Below are 20,052 nucleotides of genomic sequence, written 5' to 3'. Positions count from 1 at the left end.
GATGTGAAAATGTTTGCGATTGGCTCATTTATTATCGAATCAAAAGGCGCGTTTTATAGAGACACAGCAAATGACGTCATATGCCAAATTCAATATGGCCGTCATTACTTCCAGGAGAAAAATACCTTGAAAGTTGTCGTCAAAATGTTGAGCTAGTAATGCCTAAATGATAACCTATCATGCCTTCGTCAGATAAGAAAAAGCTGAAGGATCTACACTTGGCTTCTGGTTTAGGAGAGCTGAACAAACTAGCCGATCCTGGTCTTCCTGCTGACAGAAATGCAAATCCTTCACCGTAAGTAAACTTGTGGGTTTCTTTTTCGTTACAAGTCAATGCTGCTAGAGTATCAGACAAGTACAGCGTACCTGACCTGTGATATGAGAATCAATCAGCGCTTAACGCCGCTGTTTTACCACCTTGCAGATCAGGCGAAATTATTTACACTACTATGTACGTACGTCGATGTAAAAGTATGGTACGACCATCTTAAAAAAAAACAGTAGATAATAAATGAAAGCTTAATTCATTCAATATTTCAGTAATTACCACTTGATCAGCAGCAACAACTGTATGATCTCCGGGTAGAGAACCACGAGAAAAGTTCACAATATTATCATAAGACAAACTGCCATATAATGCTTGTGTATTGACTTAAAATGCATGGCATATCATGAGAGCGATTTCGTGCCGTTTCTCATGTAGTTGTCTTTATTGTTCAAATTATCGAATTCTGAGCTTGGTTTGTTAATGTAAATTTAATGTTTGATTCACGTAGTCAAGACTCATCATATTTTCAATTTGCACTCATGCTTAGGAAACAGTCTCAAATTTTCCACTATTTATACATGTACCTTAACGTCTGGTATGCTCTACACATGTAGCTGTATCTCAGGCGTGTTTGGTCGATCTGTGCATTACGGATAGGCGCCCATTGAAACGTGTCGCCCGGGAAAAGTGGGGTACCCATGACGTTTTGCGGGCACCAAGCCTTGGAAACGACACTGCAAAAGCTGCCGACAGTTTCGGTTTCTTTAGATCCTGAAGTGACAAATTCCCAAAAGGGAGTTGAACGAAATGCCCATGAGTCCTTTAGAGGACAATGCCGATTGTTTGGAAGTGTCGGCAAGCTCTTTTTATCGAACAGTTTATGCAAAACCTCGTAAGTAATATTTCATGACCAAAATTCGAAGCGCCGTACACATCGTGCGAATTTTGGAAATCCAGTCTGTTATCAGCAACTTTCCAAGTCAATCTTGTTGTTTAAAGCTCGGATTTCTGTGAAGAAGCCAGTTTTTTATGTTAACAAGAGAAAGCAGTTCTAAACCGAATGAAATTTGCCACGCGATACGCCGGTCAAATTTTAACACGAGTTTTGTATAAAGTTGTTTATATTTTAGCGGCCGATTACGCGTGAATATCGTGAACGTACACAGGGTCCGAAATTGCGCCTTCCTGGTCGCCAATGCGACTAAATATTGAGAGCTGGCGACCAGAATTTCACAACTGATCGCCCACTGGCGACTAAGTTGCTTTGTAAGATTATTCAGAGAAATTGATTAAAAATAAAATTCGGAGCCGTTTTTTAACAATTTATTGACTCACTTTTTATCTTAGTGATGTCCTTGAGATAACACTGAAGTAAATTTCTCGCTACATAATGTATAAACTCCCCAACAGCTCAGCCAACAGCTGCGATCAACACGATTCGAACATTGCAAGCCGCCATGTTGTTTTCCTCAGCAGTTTTCCCCATGACACTATTGCGGCATGCACTAAAACCCGAAACAACGAAACGAAACCACCGAAAGAAACGACCGAAACCACCGAAACCACCGAAACGACCGAAACGAAACCGCCAAAACAACCGAAACGGCCGAAACGAGCGAAACGAAACGAAATCACCGAAACAAGCAAAACCCATTACAATTATTGAGAGCTAACCGTAAACAGGCTAACCGGAGTGCATAGTAGGCTAACCTAAGTGAAATGTAGGCTAACCGGAGTGTGTAGTAGGCTAACAGGAGTGTATAGTAGGCTAACCGGAGCGAATAGTAGGCTAACCGGAGTGTATAGTAAGCTAAACTGAGTGTATAGTACGGTAAGTGGCGAAAATATTGAAGTTTTGTTTGTTTCGGTAATTTTGTTTCGTTTCGCTCGTTTCGGCCGTTTCGGTTGTTTCGGCGGTTTCGTTTCGGTCGTTTCGGCGGTTTCGGTCGTTTCGTTTCGGTGGTTTCGTTTCGTTGTTTCGGGTTTTAGTACATGCCCACTATTGCGGGCGCGCCCAGACATGTGCTTTCTTTCGCATGCAATGGTCCATGCAATGAATATTCATTCTGGCGATGTCATGTCCGCGGACACGCTGAAATATTTCCGTCATTTACTTGAAACTGGTAAGGCTACAGATGCAAAAAACTTTGTGGAAGATTTAGATATTTCCAATTACATGCCAGGCTACTAAGCTACGACGTTCCACGAACGCAACACGTTCTTGTTGTCACTGTGTTGAATGAAAAACTACCTGTCGAAATATGTCAGAAAGTTGGTGGAAATGATGTTTTTTATATTATTAAAGAGCGGAATGTTTGGGTAAGACTGTAAAGTATTTTCCGTTTAAATGTTAGAGAGTTAACATTCGATAAAGAAGACTTTTTAAGACTCTACTTATAGACGGGTACAGCATTTCTTTGAGTGATTGTCATCGTTGTTTTGTGGTATAAGTAAGCTGTTTTTGAGCATATGAATGGCCAAAAATACACAAGAAGAACAAGTGTTTCGTCTTTTAAGTGTAAAAGGAAAGTCAATCGAAAAACATTGGCGACCAGAAGTTGCCATCTGGCGACTAAAACTTTCGGTCCGGTCGCCAGGTGGCGCCGATGTAAAAAAAATAATTTCGGACCCTGGTACATTCCAAGTTTTGTTTGAGGTTTGTTCGCCAATGCCATGAAAATATCTTTGTTGTAGCGAAAATTTTGACGAGAATTATTGTTAAGTTTAAAGTGAAACACTTTGGAAAGAGGGCAACCGAATATTTCGTGGCTCTCGCTGCTTCGGCACGCGTTGTAAACAATTTGCCGCTTTGTTTTGCTGCATGTGTTATTTACTTTCATTTTATCGGGAAACCTTATTTAAACCGATTAGAGATCATTTTCACAAGAAAGATAACAACTGTTTAGAGAAAGGGCAATCGACAGAGTGAAAATTTCACCGAGCAAACGTGTAAACAACAAATTTCTAATCGCTAAATTGTCTAGTAGTGGCGACTGACAATTACGTTACGGGACTTACCACAAATTACCGTCTATTATTTCCGCCCTCTTAGCAAAAACAATGGTTAAGAAATCAACCTACACAGGGGATTACTTGATTGACAGTACGTTACGCATGCTCTGTGTTTAATTTTAAGCTTATTTGCATTTTCCCGTGTGACGCTTTTCAATGGGTGCGTTTCCGTAATGGATTCTGATTTTGACAAGCCACAGTTGTAGGGGTGTAACGATACATCGGTACTATCGATGCCTCTCTTGTTCCTTGCCGTTGTTTCTCAGTTTTCTGTTCATTATATCAGAATCCGTACTGTATAACAAGCCATAAAAGCAAACTTCACGGACGTCGCTCATCTCCAGGGCCTTATCTGCGTTCAAAAGGTGGTTCGAACATTAACTCCACCCCCCTCTTGGAGAAAGAAATGATTAAACCACTATAAAGTCACTTATTACAATACTATCGCAATAGTGTCACTACCATCCCAATAGTATTTCAATAGTAATTAGACTATCGCAAGACTATCGCAATAGGCAAAATGACCCCAATAGTCACCCCTACACAGCTGTGCCAAAAATACCAATGACAACACCAAACTGATGTGCCATGAAAGCATACCAAAAATTGAGCAATGTCATGTCAGTACCTTGATATCACAGGAAGTTGGGATAGTAGACAAGGAGTGCTTTCCATTCAACCAAAAATTCCAGATATTCTGAGTTGGGAAGCAATTGGGACAGAAATTTTTTGTTACAAAATTTCGGAAATTTTAGGACAACCTCGCAAGGTGGTGTTAAAATTCTGGAAAATCAGAACAACTGGGAAATACTGTTCTATTCGACCATTCCAGTTTAAGCCCAGCTTCTCCGAGCTAGAATTAAATGTGTTCGCAAAGTCAAGATGGCTTTTCAATATCAGTGCTTGGCTAGTTTGTTTCTCACGGAAAGCTTACAGCTCCTACTCAAGCATGAATGATTGCTCGTCCAGATCCGTTACCAAGTGGTATCCTTTAACTTGTCAGGAACACACGCTGGTATCGTATACTCAAAGTACGGTAGTCGTAGACTCTATTTAAAAAAATATTATCGTCCTCACTTAAAATACCGTTTGTTTTAACTTCATAGTCTTTGAACTACTTCAAAGCAAGTGAAAGAGGCAACGAGTCTGCCATTATTTTGTTTTGCTTTGTTGGTGCAAACAACCTGAAAATACTGTTCTACTCGCCACACGGGAATTTCAAACTGGGATTTTTGGTTAAATGGAAAGCGCCCAAGGCCTCTAATTGTCTAATTGGCTAATTGCAAATTTGGATACAGTAATGAATTTATAGTGATCCATGTCACCAAGTTTTGATCACTTGTATTTCTTTTATCCTTGGTTACATCTATCTTCTTTATGCAAAGTTGCTAATAGCCTGAGGATATGCTCTCTAATTAAGTTGTCACTTATAGAAGTTGGAGTTAATTAAGTGCACACCTTCTTTAAGGGCGTGGGTCCAAATGACACCCAGTCAGATTAAAATAACTGTAACCTGAAAGAGTAACTCATCCATTAATTTTCTTATTTTACTCAATTACCTCCTTTTAGAAAACTCTGTCATCAAATTAATCACCAAAAGAACTTCCCCCATCTAAAAAAACCCGGAAATTATATTTGAGGATTGATTTGCAAATGATGCATTACATTGTAGATATAATTATTTATGGACTTTTTTTAGACCTTTGTGACTGCAGAATGTTATACAAGTGTATAATTTGACTTATACTGAGAAAAATTGCATGTTCTACTCTTTCTTATTTCTTTTTTAGTTATATCAAGTCAGGAGATAAAGTTTACTTGAAAGCTCAGGATTATGACCTGGAAGGTGACGAGGAGTATGCATATGTGTTCTATATGCGATATTTTAACATCATCTCCTTGATTAAAAAGAGTAGCAAATACTCTGATAACAAGGTGAGCGTTCAGTGACATTTCCAGGCATGCTTCTGTGGAATAATATACATCTTTAAATAATTATACAGTCAACTCTCGCCTTGTGGACACCCCGCTATTGCGGACACTCGCTATTAAGGACAAAATCCAGATCCCCGGCGAATAATGTTTGGCTTAAAATGACTCCCGCTTTTACGGACTCTCGTAAGTGTTATCCACACTTTGAACAATAGGGTTTGATGGACTGGCCATTGTAGTTTGCTCTTGTAGAACTTTGCCTCTCATACTGTTTGCATCGTTATAGATTGAGAAGTGGTCAGAAAGAAGGTTAATATGTTACTATGCTTAGCCAGAGAACATGATAATTTAACCCCAAGCTAAATTAATTATTATTGTTTGTTGTTCTTATTTGTAGAAGTATTATGACAATATGATTGGGAAAACAAAAACCATGAAGTCTATAACGCGAGCAGAGGCACTGCAAAAAAGTCTTGATAAAAGGTTGGTTTGGAACTTGGTTATATTATTAGACTGCTAGATGTCCTTTTTTAGTCAGGCACGTGGGCAAAAAGGCAAAAAGGTGTTAATTTTGCCAGAAAAGAAAAGAACAGGTCTAATTTACAGCATAAAATAAATTAACTTAAGGTGGCTGGTATCAGTTTTCAGCACTTTCCAGCTCGTATACCTTGATGGGTCGTCAGTACTACAATGATTGGTAAATATGTTGTGGCTATTTTCTTGACATCTCTGGTTACCAGAGCAACAGTATAACCTGTTAAGAACACCCTTAATTTTGCTCTATAACTCATAAACAAGCTTGACGACCCCCATTTTTTATTGCTGATAATTTTGTGCTTTAGGCTCAAATTTCAGCTTCTGCACTAATAGTTGATCTTGCTATTGTGCATCATGCAAAAGCCAAATCCAATAAATATCTTTTTTTTTGCATGAGTGAAACCTGTCGTCATTGAATTGTAGCTATATACATAGATGTATAGTGCTCCTGTAACTTATAAACATTAAAGTATGCATGTTACCTGTTTTCTTAGGTATGAAAAGCTAAGATCTCAGAAGGAAGCTGACAAAAAAGCAGAGGAAGAAGCAAAACGAAAAGAAGAGGAAGACAAAAGTAACATTTTTTTCACTTTCAATAATAATTATAATATTATAAATTTTTTTAGATTCTATTATAACAGTAGACAACAGTCCAAATCATATTACAGTTGAAGCTCTCGTAAGCGGACACCCTCGGGACGCGAAAAAAGTGTCCGCAACTGGAGCTGGCCGCTTACAAGAATGATTCTCGTAAGCGGCCACTAGAGGGGTAGGGGATAGATGGCCGCTTACGAGAGCTTGCCGAGCTAACAATAACTGGACCGACGTGAATGACGACAAAACAAACACTGAAAGATGGTTTTGTAATTACTGTAAAATCATTGTCACGAACCGCGATGTGAAGTTAATTGATAAAAACAAGATAAAGAGGTTCTTTGTAGGATTTTCTTTGGAATGTCCGCTTACAGGAGCTTAAAAACAAAGAAAAAGTCTAAGTCGTTATCTCTGCAAGTGTCCGCGGCCGCTTACGATAATGTCCGCTTACGAGAATGTAAAAATACAGAGTTTGTATGGGAGTTAAAATGGGGTTTCAAACAAGGTGGCCGTAAGTAGAGCTGTCCGCTTACGAGAGTGTCCGTTAAGAGAGCTTCGACTGTATGTGGCCCTAAATCCGGACAGCCCTTTGTCTGGATATTTTGGTTCATCATGGAGGTTACTAGACAGTTTTAATTTCCTTCTTCCCTTGTTTTTATTTGTGCGTGTGCAGAAAAGTTAGAAGCTACAAAGGCAAAACATGGCAGTGGAACAGACAGGTATGTCACAGGGATTTCACCAAGTTTTGGTCTAAACTGTTCTGAAATAAGTGGTAGGCAACTTTACCCATAAAAAACATTATCTTTGAGCATTTTACTTAATCTGACATAACCTTTATTTGGGGTTAGAATTTTCAAACTTCAGCTAAAAATATTGATTTACTTGAAGGCTCCAGGAAGCAACTTGAAAATGTTGGCTAACATTTTCAAAATGCAATCCATTTTCCATCAAAGCCATCCACACCCAAATGCACATTTAAACAGCTCTTGGTGCTCTAAAATAGCAATGGTTAATAAAAATGGGCCATTATTTTTAAGTTTCCTACAACACAAAATAAAAATGTAAATTTTGGCTGTTCAAACATCTGTTAAAATCCGTGACATAGTCCTTTTAAATACAACTAATACATCAGCATGTGTTATTAATGATGGGCCAATACCAGTTTTTAAAATTGACGTTATACATATTATACTATGACTCAACTGAAGCACAGTCTGACACTGTAAATGTTGATCATAGAATGTACAGTAATTTATCATCCACTTATTGATAAACTGAAGGAGTGGTGAACTCTGCATTAAAACCTGTCAAATTAACAACACCTTATCATTACATGTTTTAAAATGTAAATTGAGTTCACTTGCACGAGGTGTATAAATCTAAATTTTGTTGTTGTTGTGGTTTTTTTTAGTGACAGTGGTATTGACAGTGATATAGATTTTCTATTAAATGGAAAAGGCATTAGTTCATCCTCTGATGTCTTTCAAAAGCTTAAGGTACGTAGCTATGAATATTATTTATACAGAGTTGGCTTGTTTATTGTCAGGTTCTTGCAAGTACAGTAGAACCCTGGTAACTCGAACTCTGAAGGGAAGCGAAAAACAGTTCAAGTTAGCTGGGTTTCGAGTTATCTCAGTTTGAGTTACTGGGGTTCTGCTGTGTTTTAATTGCTTTATTTATAATAATTTGCTGTTCAAAATGGCTTCTTTATTAATTTATTAATTATCTTTCAGATTAGTCATGATTCAATCCTTACACCAAAAACATCAGAAAATGGCAGTGGTAGGTACTACAATTATTATAGGCTTTTGTACTAATCCTATGTTAATCATGTTTACTTAATGACTGCAACCATTAAGCAAGTAATTTAATAGCAAGTGGATGGATAGATGCACGGACAGATGAAATGACAGATGGACAGGTGGATGGACCGACAGACTGACTTGCTAAATGACTGACATTATATACAGTAAATGACTCACTTGTTAATAAATATTGACTGACTAACTCGTTGAACCAATAATTGTCTTTGGCATTACAAATGTGTTTTGCCACCAAGAATAAGGAATTTATTTGCTCTTTTTGAAATTTTCAACCTCCTTCCCTAAGCCTCTTTTCATTGGGAATGTTTATTCTCCTTTGTATGAAATTGTGGTAATAAATATGAATGAGACAATAGAAAGTAAGAAGCAAACTTATTTGAAAATATGTACAAATCAAACCGCCATGGTATACCTGCCAACTTTTTCTGGGTAAAGGCGTGCAATTTTTTCCCTGAGAGTGCTGGGATTTCCGAAGAAGACACAACCATCTACCGAAGATTTCCGAAGCCGTCCGAAGTATTCCGAAGACGTTCCAAAAGTATCCCGGTTCCAGTTCCAGGAGGTGTTTGGCTAAACATGACATTGATTCCAATGCATTTCTTGTCAAACTCAGAGATTTTTGGAAAAAGCATCGTCATTTACTCATTTCAAACAGAGTTTTTGTTTCTCGCATTGGTTTGAGTTGACATTTTTCTGGATTGTGCATCAGTTATGGCTTTAATAACTCACATTTTTCGACTAGGCGTGAGAAATTGCTTCGTAAGCGTGAGTTGGTGTGAGATCGAAGTTTTCAACTCGCAGGCGTGAGAGTTGGCAGGTATACCATGGTCTTTCACTGTTTTGCACATGTTGATTTATGCTCTTGAGCACTCATGAGTCTGGTGGCAATATCATGTCTAATGTATTTCCAAGTGTTTCAGAACACCAGTGAAGGCATGTATGTACTCCATAGAAATATGAAATTGACACTTTTAACATTCAGTGTCTTGTCATGTTAGGTACACTGATTGCTGGTCTAGAGTCTCCAAGTTCATCTACCAAATCAATGGCTACAGATGGTCCACTCTGTGTATCTGCTCAAGATCTGTACAATTTGCTGACACCAGAAAATGAGTCCAAAATTCTGATCCTGGATTGTCGACCTCATGCCATGTTTCTTGAAAACCGCATCAGATGTTCTTGTTGTATAAATATACCGGCTGAGCTGCTGGATCAAGGGTAAGGAATAGTACATACTGTAACACTAATTATACTGAACTTCATTTCCACTCTGAGTGTGTTGAGTACTTTATCAGTGTAGATCTGTTTTTAGAGTCACTAATCAGGGAACAGTGTAGTATGAGAGGCATTATTTTGTATGGTTTGAATGTGGTTCTCAGCAGAATCATGTTGCTAAGTATTTTCCGGTTTTTTGGCACAAAGCCAGATGCTTATGCTATATATACCTTATTGTTACTTATTTTCACAGGACTTAATTTTGTGCGATTTTTTGAAAATTTTGAAAAATAACAAGATGAACTTTTATGTACCCTTTTATATAATTCCTTATAATTAATCAACATTACGGTCAGTTAAATACTGCATAATTATCTTGGGATATTGTCAAACTAGCTCTTTGTTACAAAGGAACATGTCAAACTGTTTTAAGTTTCGTTTTGTGGAAAATTAAAATCAGTTGTGTCAATTGTGAGACTTACTGTTTGTTAATTCAGTCCAGTATTTTGACAAATTTGCGAAATTCAGTACCTTTAAAGGTATTTTTTGCCAAATCGCGAAATTTAAGTCACGTGAAATATGCTGTTCCATTTTTGCAAAATTTAGTTCCTGCAAAATAAGTTACAAAAAAAAATACAACATGAATCAATGGTATTTTAATGTAATTAAGCTGTACGAGCATGTAAATAAAACAAATCACATGTACAAGCATTACACATCAAGTAAAATTGATTATGTCATAGTTCTGTCTTAATTGTGTTTCCTTGAAATAGCATCCTCATGAATTGATGTATTTTAAATAACAGATTTGCTTTCTCTAGGGTGTCAGTAGGCAGCATAGAAAGAAGATTGCCCGAAGCAACAAGAAAGATTTGGAACAAGAGAGGAGAAAAAGAGTTTGTCGTTTTAATGGACGAATCAACTAAGTTTGCAGATATTAAACCTGAATGTCGAATTCAAAGGCTCAAAGATGTGATATTCACCTTTGATTCATACAGCTCCTTAAAGCGCGAACCACTGTTCCTGGATGGTGGATTCCATAGCTGGCTTTGGCATTATCCATCTGTAGCTTTGAAAGCAGAACTACCAAAGGTAAATGTTGCTTGAAACTAAGTAGATGAACACATCATTACAAGTATATTCAAAACACACCAGAACTGCACAAAAACTGGAGATGGAAGGTAATCATCTAGAGTTTATAAATCAGTGAAAAACTGTTTTGGATCAATTTTGCCATTGAGGATGTACTGTAACTCTAATGCATTGCTGATGGACCGAACCTAAATTTAAAGAAGCAACAGTATTGTCTGTGTGTTAAATTGCCAGCTGCTTTAATTTGTTGATGGCTGTTTGCCATTTGTCTATACTGCAGCCTTTCTTTGGGGAGTAGGTGTTTTTCCTTCCAGGAAAGGGGGTCCTCTGTTTTTTTTTTTAATTCTTCTAACATACAGCATTCCATATTTTCAGGTGCAGCCACAACCTAAAGCTGTAACACCTGTAGACCTATCATCACTTGACTATCCTGAACTTCCAGAAGAGGAAAAAGTAGCACCTCAGTTGCCACCATCTCCTGAAACTGATCACATTAACAGCAGCCTTCAGTATCCAGTTCTTCCTGTTGTAGGTGTTGAAAATGTGAATGGCCCACTTGTTAACCCAAAAGGCAGTACTGAACAAAATAATTCAGTGCCATCATCCTCCCCAGCACCTTTCCAATCTAATGCTAATGCACCAACACCAGGACCACTACCCGGAGGTAGAGCTTCTTCAGCAGGTTCTAGTCCAGGACAAAGAGCTGGCACAAAGTTTGATCAATCAGGATTTCCTCCAAAAGTCCCATCCTCACAATCTCAGACAGGTGTTACATTGCCAGGACTATCTGAAACAGGATCATCCCAGATTGGTTCTCCAAAAATAGGTCCAATGAACATACCACCCTCCCAGCCTGGGGCTCCATTATTGCAACCGGCGATGGCACCATTTTCAGCATCAGGACAGCAGCCTTCAATGGGAGTAGCCCCTCAAACAGTTATTCCAAATCCAGTGGGATCTAGGCCACCAGGTCCGCCACCAAATACAGTGCCACATCCTTCAAGACAACCAATTTTTCAAGCTACTCCTAACTCAGCTTCTCCAATGGCACCAACCACCCAAACGTCTTCTTTACCAAGTGCAGCTGTTCCAAAGCCATTTTCACAACCTGCTGTGCCATTCTCAAGCCCTTCAAGCATGCCATCTGCTCACCCTGGCTTTTTACCATCACAACCTACTGGCTCACAACCTACTGTGCCATCGAACCTGTCAGCTCCTGAGGTTCAGCCTGCAAGTGTGAGTTCTACATCTTCTTTAGCTAGCCAAGGGCATCCCACAACTTCATTGCAGATAACTCCAACGGTGTCTCCTTCGTCTCCCCCTGAAGGACCTCAGCTGTCTTCAAAATCGACTGCACATTTACAAGGCCCCAGGGGGGTGGTGCCCACTGTTCCTGGCCAAGTGCCTCATCAAGTGGCACAAAGTGTACAGCCAGGAAACCAGTCACAAGTACCATCAGTATATCAAGTGCCGCATGGTGGCAGTCAAGTTCCTGGACAGTCTTCCCTTTCAACAGCACAACTTAATCAGGTGACCCCCACATCCATCCCCAAGGCATATCCAAGAGATAACCACAGCATTAATGCCAGTCAAGTTCCTTCCCCAGGAAGTGCTCATCATTCACCTCAGAAGCCAGCCCAAGTTGGTCCTAGTGGAGCCACTAAACAGCCAGATAGTGACCCAACACTTCCAGCTGAACAAAATGCTTCAAAACCTTCCCAAAACTCTGTACCCAAAAAGCCAACCACCCATGTAACTACACCGGGATTGCCACCTGGATGGGAGAGGATTGAAAGTGGAGGGAAAGTGTACTATAAAGATCACAATACTCAGTCAACACATTGGAAACCACCCATAACAGGGAAAAATGCTGTTGCGCCACAATCTGGTGGTGCAACAGGGCTGCCACCTGGCTGGGAGAAGGTTGAAAGTGGAGGGAAAGTGTACTATAAAGATAACAATACCCAGTCAACACATTGGCAACCGCCCACAACAGGGACAAAAGCTGCTGCACCACAGTCTAGTGGGCAAAAGCAGCAGCCTGCTATAAAGAGACAATCTTCAGTGGATCGACCATTGTTGCGCAGGTCAAATTCATCACCAAACCTTAAAAAGCTCAGTGATCAAGGCACTTCTGGTCCAAAGACACCAATAATAGATCGCTTATCAAAACCAGACCCTGGACAAACAGGACCAGCTAGGCCGGTTATAAACCGCAGTGCAAAGCCCTTGTCAGCCAACCAGTTGGACAGCTTTAACCCCAGCTATGGTGGTCTGGGAGCAGCATTAACAGGACTCCGTAACCTGGGAAATACTTGTTATATGAACTCTGTTGTACAGTGCTTAAGCAGTGTTGCCCCGCTTTCTGCTTTTTTCATTTCAGGTGCATACATGGAAGATATCAACAGGTTTAATCGAGATGGTACAAGGGGTAGGTGATAGCAGTTGAAAATTCATGTTTTTTAAATTTTTTTTTTTTTTCATAATAAACTGTAAGTTATGGGATGAACTTTGTCAAGTTTTTCATGCAATACCTTTAATTGTTATTCTAGAGCTATAATTTGATGGGCATAATTAAGGTTTGAATGTATGTATGTGTCTGACACAGCCATTTTAAAAAAGGAAAACCTCTAGTCCGAAAATGATATTTTCCCACATTATAGCAACTTCATTATTGTGGTTAACATACAAAGAAGGCAAAACACCATACAGCTATGAGCACACCATAATACTTGATACGTTTTCAAATTTGTTTTATTAGACTCTCGTCTTTTGAGTATTATGCAAGTATTTTTTCTAACTTAACGTAGGATAATCATGCAGCACAACATTTTATATTTACTGCATTCAAAATCCTTGCAAGGAAAGATTCCAAACCTACCACAATGTTCCAACTGAAAAAAAAACCCTTTATCATTAAGTGATGCAGTGCATCACTATAACTGAGCAAAATATTTTTCAGGGGAACTAGCTGAAAGCTTTTCAGTACTTGTCAGAGTTTTGCATTCTGGACAATTCAAGTGTGTGTCCCCTGGAGATTTCAAAAGAACAGTTGGAAAGTTCAAATCCCAGTTCTCAGGGTATGATCAACAGGATTCCCAAGAACTGCTGGCTTTTTTGATGGATGGCTTACAAGAGGATCTCAACAAGGTACTCTTGGTATTAAACTTTTTTTTTTTTTTGAGGGGGGGGGGTGGGGGGGGGGGCTACACATGTTAGGTATGGTGCACATGTATGCCAATCAGCTAGGTGTCTTGATGTGTTGCCTGCAGCCCATTATTCCTCAACCTAATCCTTGGATGTAGTAAGCTCTCTTGCCCAGGGCTTGGATGCTCAAGGTGATTTAGTTGTGTTGTTGTGATGATGATGACACTTACAAATAGAGTGTTAATCAGACGTTTATTGGACAACATTGCTGGTCCTGAACTCTGGTCCTTAACACCATTAATAATCAACAAGGCCTGTGAAGACACACAGATAGATAATTTTCAGCTGTTATTTTTCTCCATTAAAAATACATCAGTGGGAAACAACAGTCAGAAATCTGTCTGTAGTAGTCGTAGTTGTAGCCGTTGTCGTAGTCAACGTGGTGGTGGTGGTGGTGGTGGTATTGGTATTGGCAGTGGCAGTGGCGTGGTGTTATCTGATGCCTTTTAACAGACATTTTCATTAGCAGACGGCCATAAACACAGTCCTAGTGGTATTTGCTTGTGAAGAGTGTCTAAGTTGATAATTTTAAACCAAATGTCCATTGTGTATGCTAGTTACCGGTACGTAGTTTTGATATATATTCCTTCCTTCCTTCTTGCTTGCCTGCCTGCCTTCCTCCCTCCCTACATATTTACCTACCACCTTACCTACCTACCTACCTTCCTCTCTTCCTCCCTCGCTCCCTGCCTTCCTACCTACCTTCCTTGGGTTAAAGAGTAGTACCATGTTATGTATCCTGTAGGTGAAGAACAAGCCATATCTTAAGGCACCTGGTGATGATCTAGACCCTCCAACAGCTGCCACGATTGCTTGGGAAAACCACAAGAAGAGAAATCGATCAATTATGGTGGAGTTGTTTGATGTAAGATGACATCTGAAACTTTTTCTTCAGTCAAATATTTATTCCTTGTAGAAGCAATACTGTAGATGGAGTATGAGGTGTATGAACTTTGACACTGAAAAGCGAGTCAAGGAAGTATGTTTTTTGGGCTACATTCTGGAGGCGGTACCGAATTCTTCGATATCGAAGTTGCACGCCTTGTGTAAATATTTGTATTCTGTACACGATTCAAATACTTAAACTCATGAAACTGCTCTCGCACTTAACAATGCAAAAATATTTCTATCTCATTTTATTACAAATACACGGCCGTAAAAGCAGATTTAAGGAAGCTTAAAATTTTACTGACCTCACAAACAGAGGATGGTAAGCCTGTGTTCTGATGCAGTAGGACAGCTTCTTTAAATATTTGGCCATGTAGATACAAGAAGGTCATAGAAGGTCATGAAGGTCATGGTCAACTGATGTCAGGAATTTGATTGCTCTTTTGATTATCAAAATAAACTTATTTTGGTTTTGTCCCAAGTATGACACAGTACATGCAGAACTAATTTTGTTATTGATATGATTAGTCCATTTTATTGATTGTATACTCATTTTGTAATTTCAGGGTTTGTTCATGTCAACTGTAAAATGTATGGTCTGTAGTAAAGAATCCAGAACTTTTGACACTTTTTCTAACCTTACCCTTCCACTGCCATCAAATGCAAGTCGTTGTACACTCCAGGTAATATAAAATATAAATAACATCCATATTTTGATGCAAAGACAGCATGCCTTGGATATAAATTTCTCTACTGACATAATCTTGTTCCAAGAAGTGAACAGTTTAAAATTAAGAGTGTAGCTTGACAAAAACAGACAACTCACAAGGAAAATAATGTCCAAGGATATAACTATCTGTGCATTTTGGAGACTTTTGTGTTTATAAAATTCATACTAGTTATGCAACGCTTTCAAGTGGTATACTATGGCATATCCCACGAGTCACTTGTATTTTCTTGGTATACATACGAGCCTTTAGGCGAGTGAGTATACCAAGAAAATACAAGTGACTCGTGGGATATTCCATAGTATACCATGAGAAAGTGTTGTGTAACTATTTTATACCATGCCATAGAAAATACGCTCACTAAATTTCGTCGAGAATACAATCGCAGCGCACGATGGGAAGGTTGGGTTGAATACCGTCGAATATACAACGGCTTTCCTGTATTCTGATTGGCTGTATTTTCTATGGCATGGTATAAATCAACATTTTCACACAAGCCTAACTGCAATATATTGATATTTAAGCTTGTTATAATAATAATAATCTAATTTATATAGCGCTAAAATTATATAAAAATTATTCTAAAGCGCTTTACAGATAAGTTAAAATCCTATAAGTTAAAATATAAAAAAGACAAACTATTAAAAATATTTGTAAAAAAAATTACAACGATAAAAGATTAAAAATATTAAAACAAGTCATATGCTTTCTGAAAAAATATGTCTTTAGGTTAGATTTAAAAATTGTAATATTTGTGTGCAAGGTTGTTAAAGAAATGTATAATTTTAAATCAAATTCCGGCATGTTCATCAAATATTGTTTCACTTTTTGTGATCCATTATTCATTATTTGTCCAATTTGAAAAATGTTGCCAATCATACCCAATTTTACATTTTAAACTTCAATCTTGACTAGTCTCTTTTACAGTGACTAATTTGTGATGATAATACTATTAGTGACAATTGTATGGGTAATAAGCAGGAAGGTTTAGTTTATTATGTACTATTTTAAATTCAATAGGGGCAAATTATTATTAAATTACCTAGTACAGTCATATTATTTTTTTAGATTTATTTAAATTTATTTTAGGATTGCCTGACCTTGTTTACAAAACCTGAGAAAATGTCAGGAGATGACAAATGGTGAGTGAAGCAGTATGTTAAATTTTGATCATAGTCCTGGGTTTGACTGTCACTCACCAGGCACTTCTATCCAGGCTTTAAGCCAGGTGGGAGTCCAGGATTCCTATGGATAGTCACTTTTCAGATAAAATTAATATGAATAACTGTATATAGAGGTTATTAATTTTTAGCAAATTTGGAAATCTTTAGAGACATTTGCACTCATAACTGCCGAAAAACACCTTGCATGCTCCTCAGGCCCTCTTATGGGGACAAAGTCAGGCCTTTGGACTCCCACTTTTTAAATCCTGGCTAAAAGCCTGATTCTATGGTTATGTCTAAATGGGTGTAAGGGAATGTGGTGGCCATGTTGTTCTACATATTTATTTAGTTTCAACAGTGACAAGTTTTCTTTACATTTTTCATTACAGGTTTTGTCCAAGATGCCAACAAAGAAGGGAAGCCAGCAAAACAATTCAGATCTGGAGGCTACCAGCCATCCTTGTGGTACACCTCAAACGGTAATATTAACCCCTTGCCTACCAGAGCCAAACACACTAAGCGACCAGCGGCCATATTGAATCTTTAATGAGATTCTCAATTTGGCTAAACAATGGCATCTTTTCAGATAAAATATTAATGTACACCTATATTAAGCATTTAAAATGAATTCCTCTGCCTTCTCCGCGTTCTCATACTGTACAGTTGCCTTGTACAGCTCCCGAGAAATCGCCTTGACCATGTGCATTTGGAGGTTCAATATCTTCGATCGATTGAAACTTCTTCCTTGACACCTTCTTCTTCTTTTTGTTCAAACTCTTCAGAATTACTTGGCTCAAATTTGCTGTGACTTAAATCGCTTACATCACAGTCACAATTGCCAATTTTTTGAGCAATAGCTTCATCTGTGTCCATTTTGGCTTCACGCACACAAGCCATTTTGAAAATTTTCAGAACAAAAAGCAATTTTTGGGGGTCAGCGGTCTTTCAAAAGTAGTGCCAGATCTTTCTCAACAACCAGGGATGATTTATTCAAGGCATCGCGAACAACCAGGCTTTCAGTGGTGTCCTTTGGTTGAGGACGTATATATACGTCCTCGGTCGTTCCATGACAACAAATAGGACGTATATATACGTCCTTGGTAGGCAAGGGGTTAAGAGCAACTTCTCTTACATCAGCTTGCAATACATTCATCTATGTTTTTTTTTTTTTTTGCAATACATTCATCTATGTTTCAATGATACCAATCCATGTCTGCTATGTTGTGTTGTTCACACTTGTGGCAAAAAACATCAATGCAAGGTGATTTTTGTGTTTTCATGACCTTGCTGTTATGCCATTATGTCACTAGCGTGAACCAGGCCTAAAAAGTTCACCAGGTAGGCATAGTGATATTGTTTATATTTTTTGTAGATTTCAGTATGAAGGGATGTGGCGTCAAAAACTTCAAACAAGCGTGTCCTTTCCCATGTCACAACTGGACATGTCCAGCTCTGTAGTGGGTCCAAAGTCCACAACACGTTACAACTTGCATGCCGTATCCAATCATTATGGGACCATGCATGGTGGACACTACACGGCATTCTGCAAGAGTGTTTACGACAGGAAGTGGTACAAGTTTGATGACCAGTATGTTACTGAGATGTCGCCCAGAGATGTTGTGGTATGTCTTCTACATCTTCTTTTAGTTTTACTGTTCATAGTCTTTATAGTCTTTTCCACAGGCCGCCCAGGAGTGGGTTTAAAGCCATTTAGACAAGTTTTTCTTTCCTACATTGTGCTTCCCCTAAAGAGAAAAAAAAACTTGTCTAAACGGCTTTAAACCCACTCCAGAAGCACAGAAATGTCAAAATAACGCAAGATAAACATAACGTAAGACATTTTTATTCAAATCGTTCATACAAGTACTATTTAGAGCAATTTTCAAAGTATTCTCATACACATCATTCTCAATCACATAAATCGAATACCACGTCTGGGCGGCCTGTGTCTTTTCTTTGGCTTGCTACAAATTGACAGTGTGATCACAGTCATAAACTGAACACACAGGAGATCACAGGATGCTGTGTTTGTCAGAACCTTGTACTTTTTCATGCTGTAAGTACTTTACAAGATTATGTTGTTGGTGATAGACAAAGACACACATGAGACAATTACCTTGTCTTTCCATATCAAACACCAAGTAATAGTTCTTCCATTATACTGTACCTCTGAGCAAGGTAAGAACCAATAATAACAGAACAAAATGCGACACACACATGAATCTTCACTTAGGAATCAAACCTGAACCACACTGGTAGGAGGCAAGCAGTTATCCACAGTAATTATAAGTGCATCATACTTGCTCTCCAGGGTCGGATTGTCTGAAAGCCGATTAACACTAACCCAGGATAAAAAGTTGATCAAGTGTTCAGTTTCTCTTTCTTATGAACTATGGAGTTTGCGATTTAATTGAGAACAAAACTGTAGGACAGAAAATAAGCAGAAAACCTCATTGAAAAGTTAAAACGCTGAAATCAAAACTAACACTAATCCTAGATTAGGTTAAACATGCTTTGAACAACCCGGCCCAGTTAAAATATTTCTTGTCAAGAAAATTACTTGTAAAGGTTGGACTACCAACTTGCATGTTGGAATTAAATAACACTTTTCCCCTAGCCATTCATTTCAAATTTGAGAAGAATAAATCTGACAGATGAGTTTTTATTTCCATAAATGTGGTCTTGATTTTTTTTGCAAAGTAGAAAAAGTAAGGTATATTAAATTTTGTATACTGTACCTACTGAATTACCTTCGTATAATATGCATGTATAAGAAAATCTTTCTTTCCTTTGCAGACCTCAGCTGGTTATTTGTTGTTCTACACGTCATTTGATTTCCAGCCCCCAAAGTACTTAATCAAGTCTTAAAAACAAATTGGTGGCCATGGAAAAATGATAAATTGTAAATAAAATGTCAGAGGAAAAATGGGCTGTTCTTACATAAGGCCATTTAATTACCCAAATTTTTTAGCATGGCTCAAATAAAATTGTTAAGATTAAGGCATTATAGTTAAGTGTTTGTGTCCAGACTAGGTCACAAAAATCATATAATTAAGATCATAATGTACATAAAAAATATATTATGTGTAGTTCCTGTAAATATCCACACCCGCCCCAAGGATGGTCATTGGAAATTCTGGGGGGGAGGTCTCAATAGCAAAAAATTATATGGGAAAGTGTGAAGATAAATTGGAAATTCCAGGGAAGTGGGAGGGTGAAAACCTAAAAACCATCCTTGGGGGAGGTATGGATATTTCTTGGAACCACACCATATACTGTAGATGTTATCATGTACCATGGAAATAATGAAAAAGAGTTGTCAATAGTGTTGTTTAAACAACAGTCTGTACAAGTTGTTTGACATGAAGTCAGTGGTACATAATAATATTCATTTGATGTTGACCTCATCAATTAAAATGATCTTGGTGATTAATGAACGCTTCAGACTGCTTTTGACATCAAATTCACTTGGAATTGCAGTTGGTCAAGTTATTTATTTCCAGTCAGTACAAAATCAGCTTAGCTTTCTAAGACATGATGTTTTCAGAGTTTATGATTTTATAATATGTAGGTTTCATAACACAACTAGTACT

At 38.2% G+C, this 20,052-nt stretch overlaps 1 protein-coding gene across 1 annotated transcript; it reads left to right on the top strand.

Moving 5' to 3' along the window:
• Positions 1–86: 86 nt before the first annotated feature.
• Positions 87–19,892, top strand: LOC144640943 (ubiquitin carboxyl-terminal hydrolase 8-like). The gene is made up of 17 exons (XM_078500010.1): positions 87–295; positions 5,071–5,215; positions 5,610–5,695; positions 6,244–6,323; positions 7,017–7,062; positions 7,755–7,839; positions 8,077–8,125; positions 9,165–9,384; positions 10,203–10,473; positions 10,849–12,904; positions 13,436–13,623; positions 14,426–14,545; positions 15,135–15,251; positions 16,386–16,438; positions 16,849–16,938; positions 17,832–18,081; positions 19,256–19,892. Exons 1-17 carry the CDS (start codon positions 180–182, stop codon positions 19,325–19,327), a joined length of 4,044 nt encoding a protein of 1,347 aa, XP_078356136.1. The 5' UTR covers positions 87–179; the 3' UTR covers positions 19,328–19,892.
• The last annotated feature ends 160 nt before the right edge of the window (positions 19,893–20,052 follow it).

Source organism: Oculina patagonica, chromosome 2 (genome assembly GCF_052425735.1).
Source record: "Oculina patagonica isolate OP01 chromosome 2, crgOcupat, whole genome shotgun sequence".
In the NCBI taxonomy this organism is placed as follows: domain Eukaryota; kingdom Metazoa; phylum Cnidaria; class Anthozoa; order Scleractinia; family Oculinidae; genus Oculina; species Oculina patagonica.
Note: the sequence above shows the minus strand (reverse complement) of the source record. Positions and strands in the feature narration are given on the sequence as shown.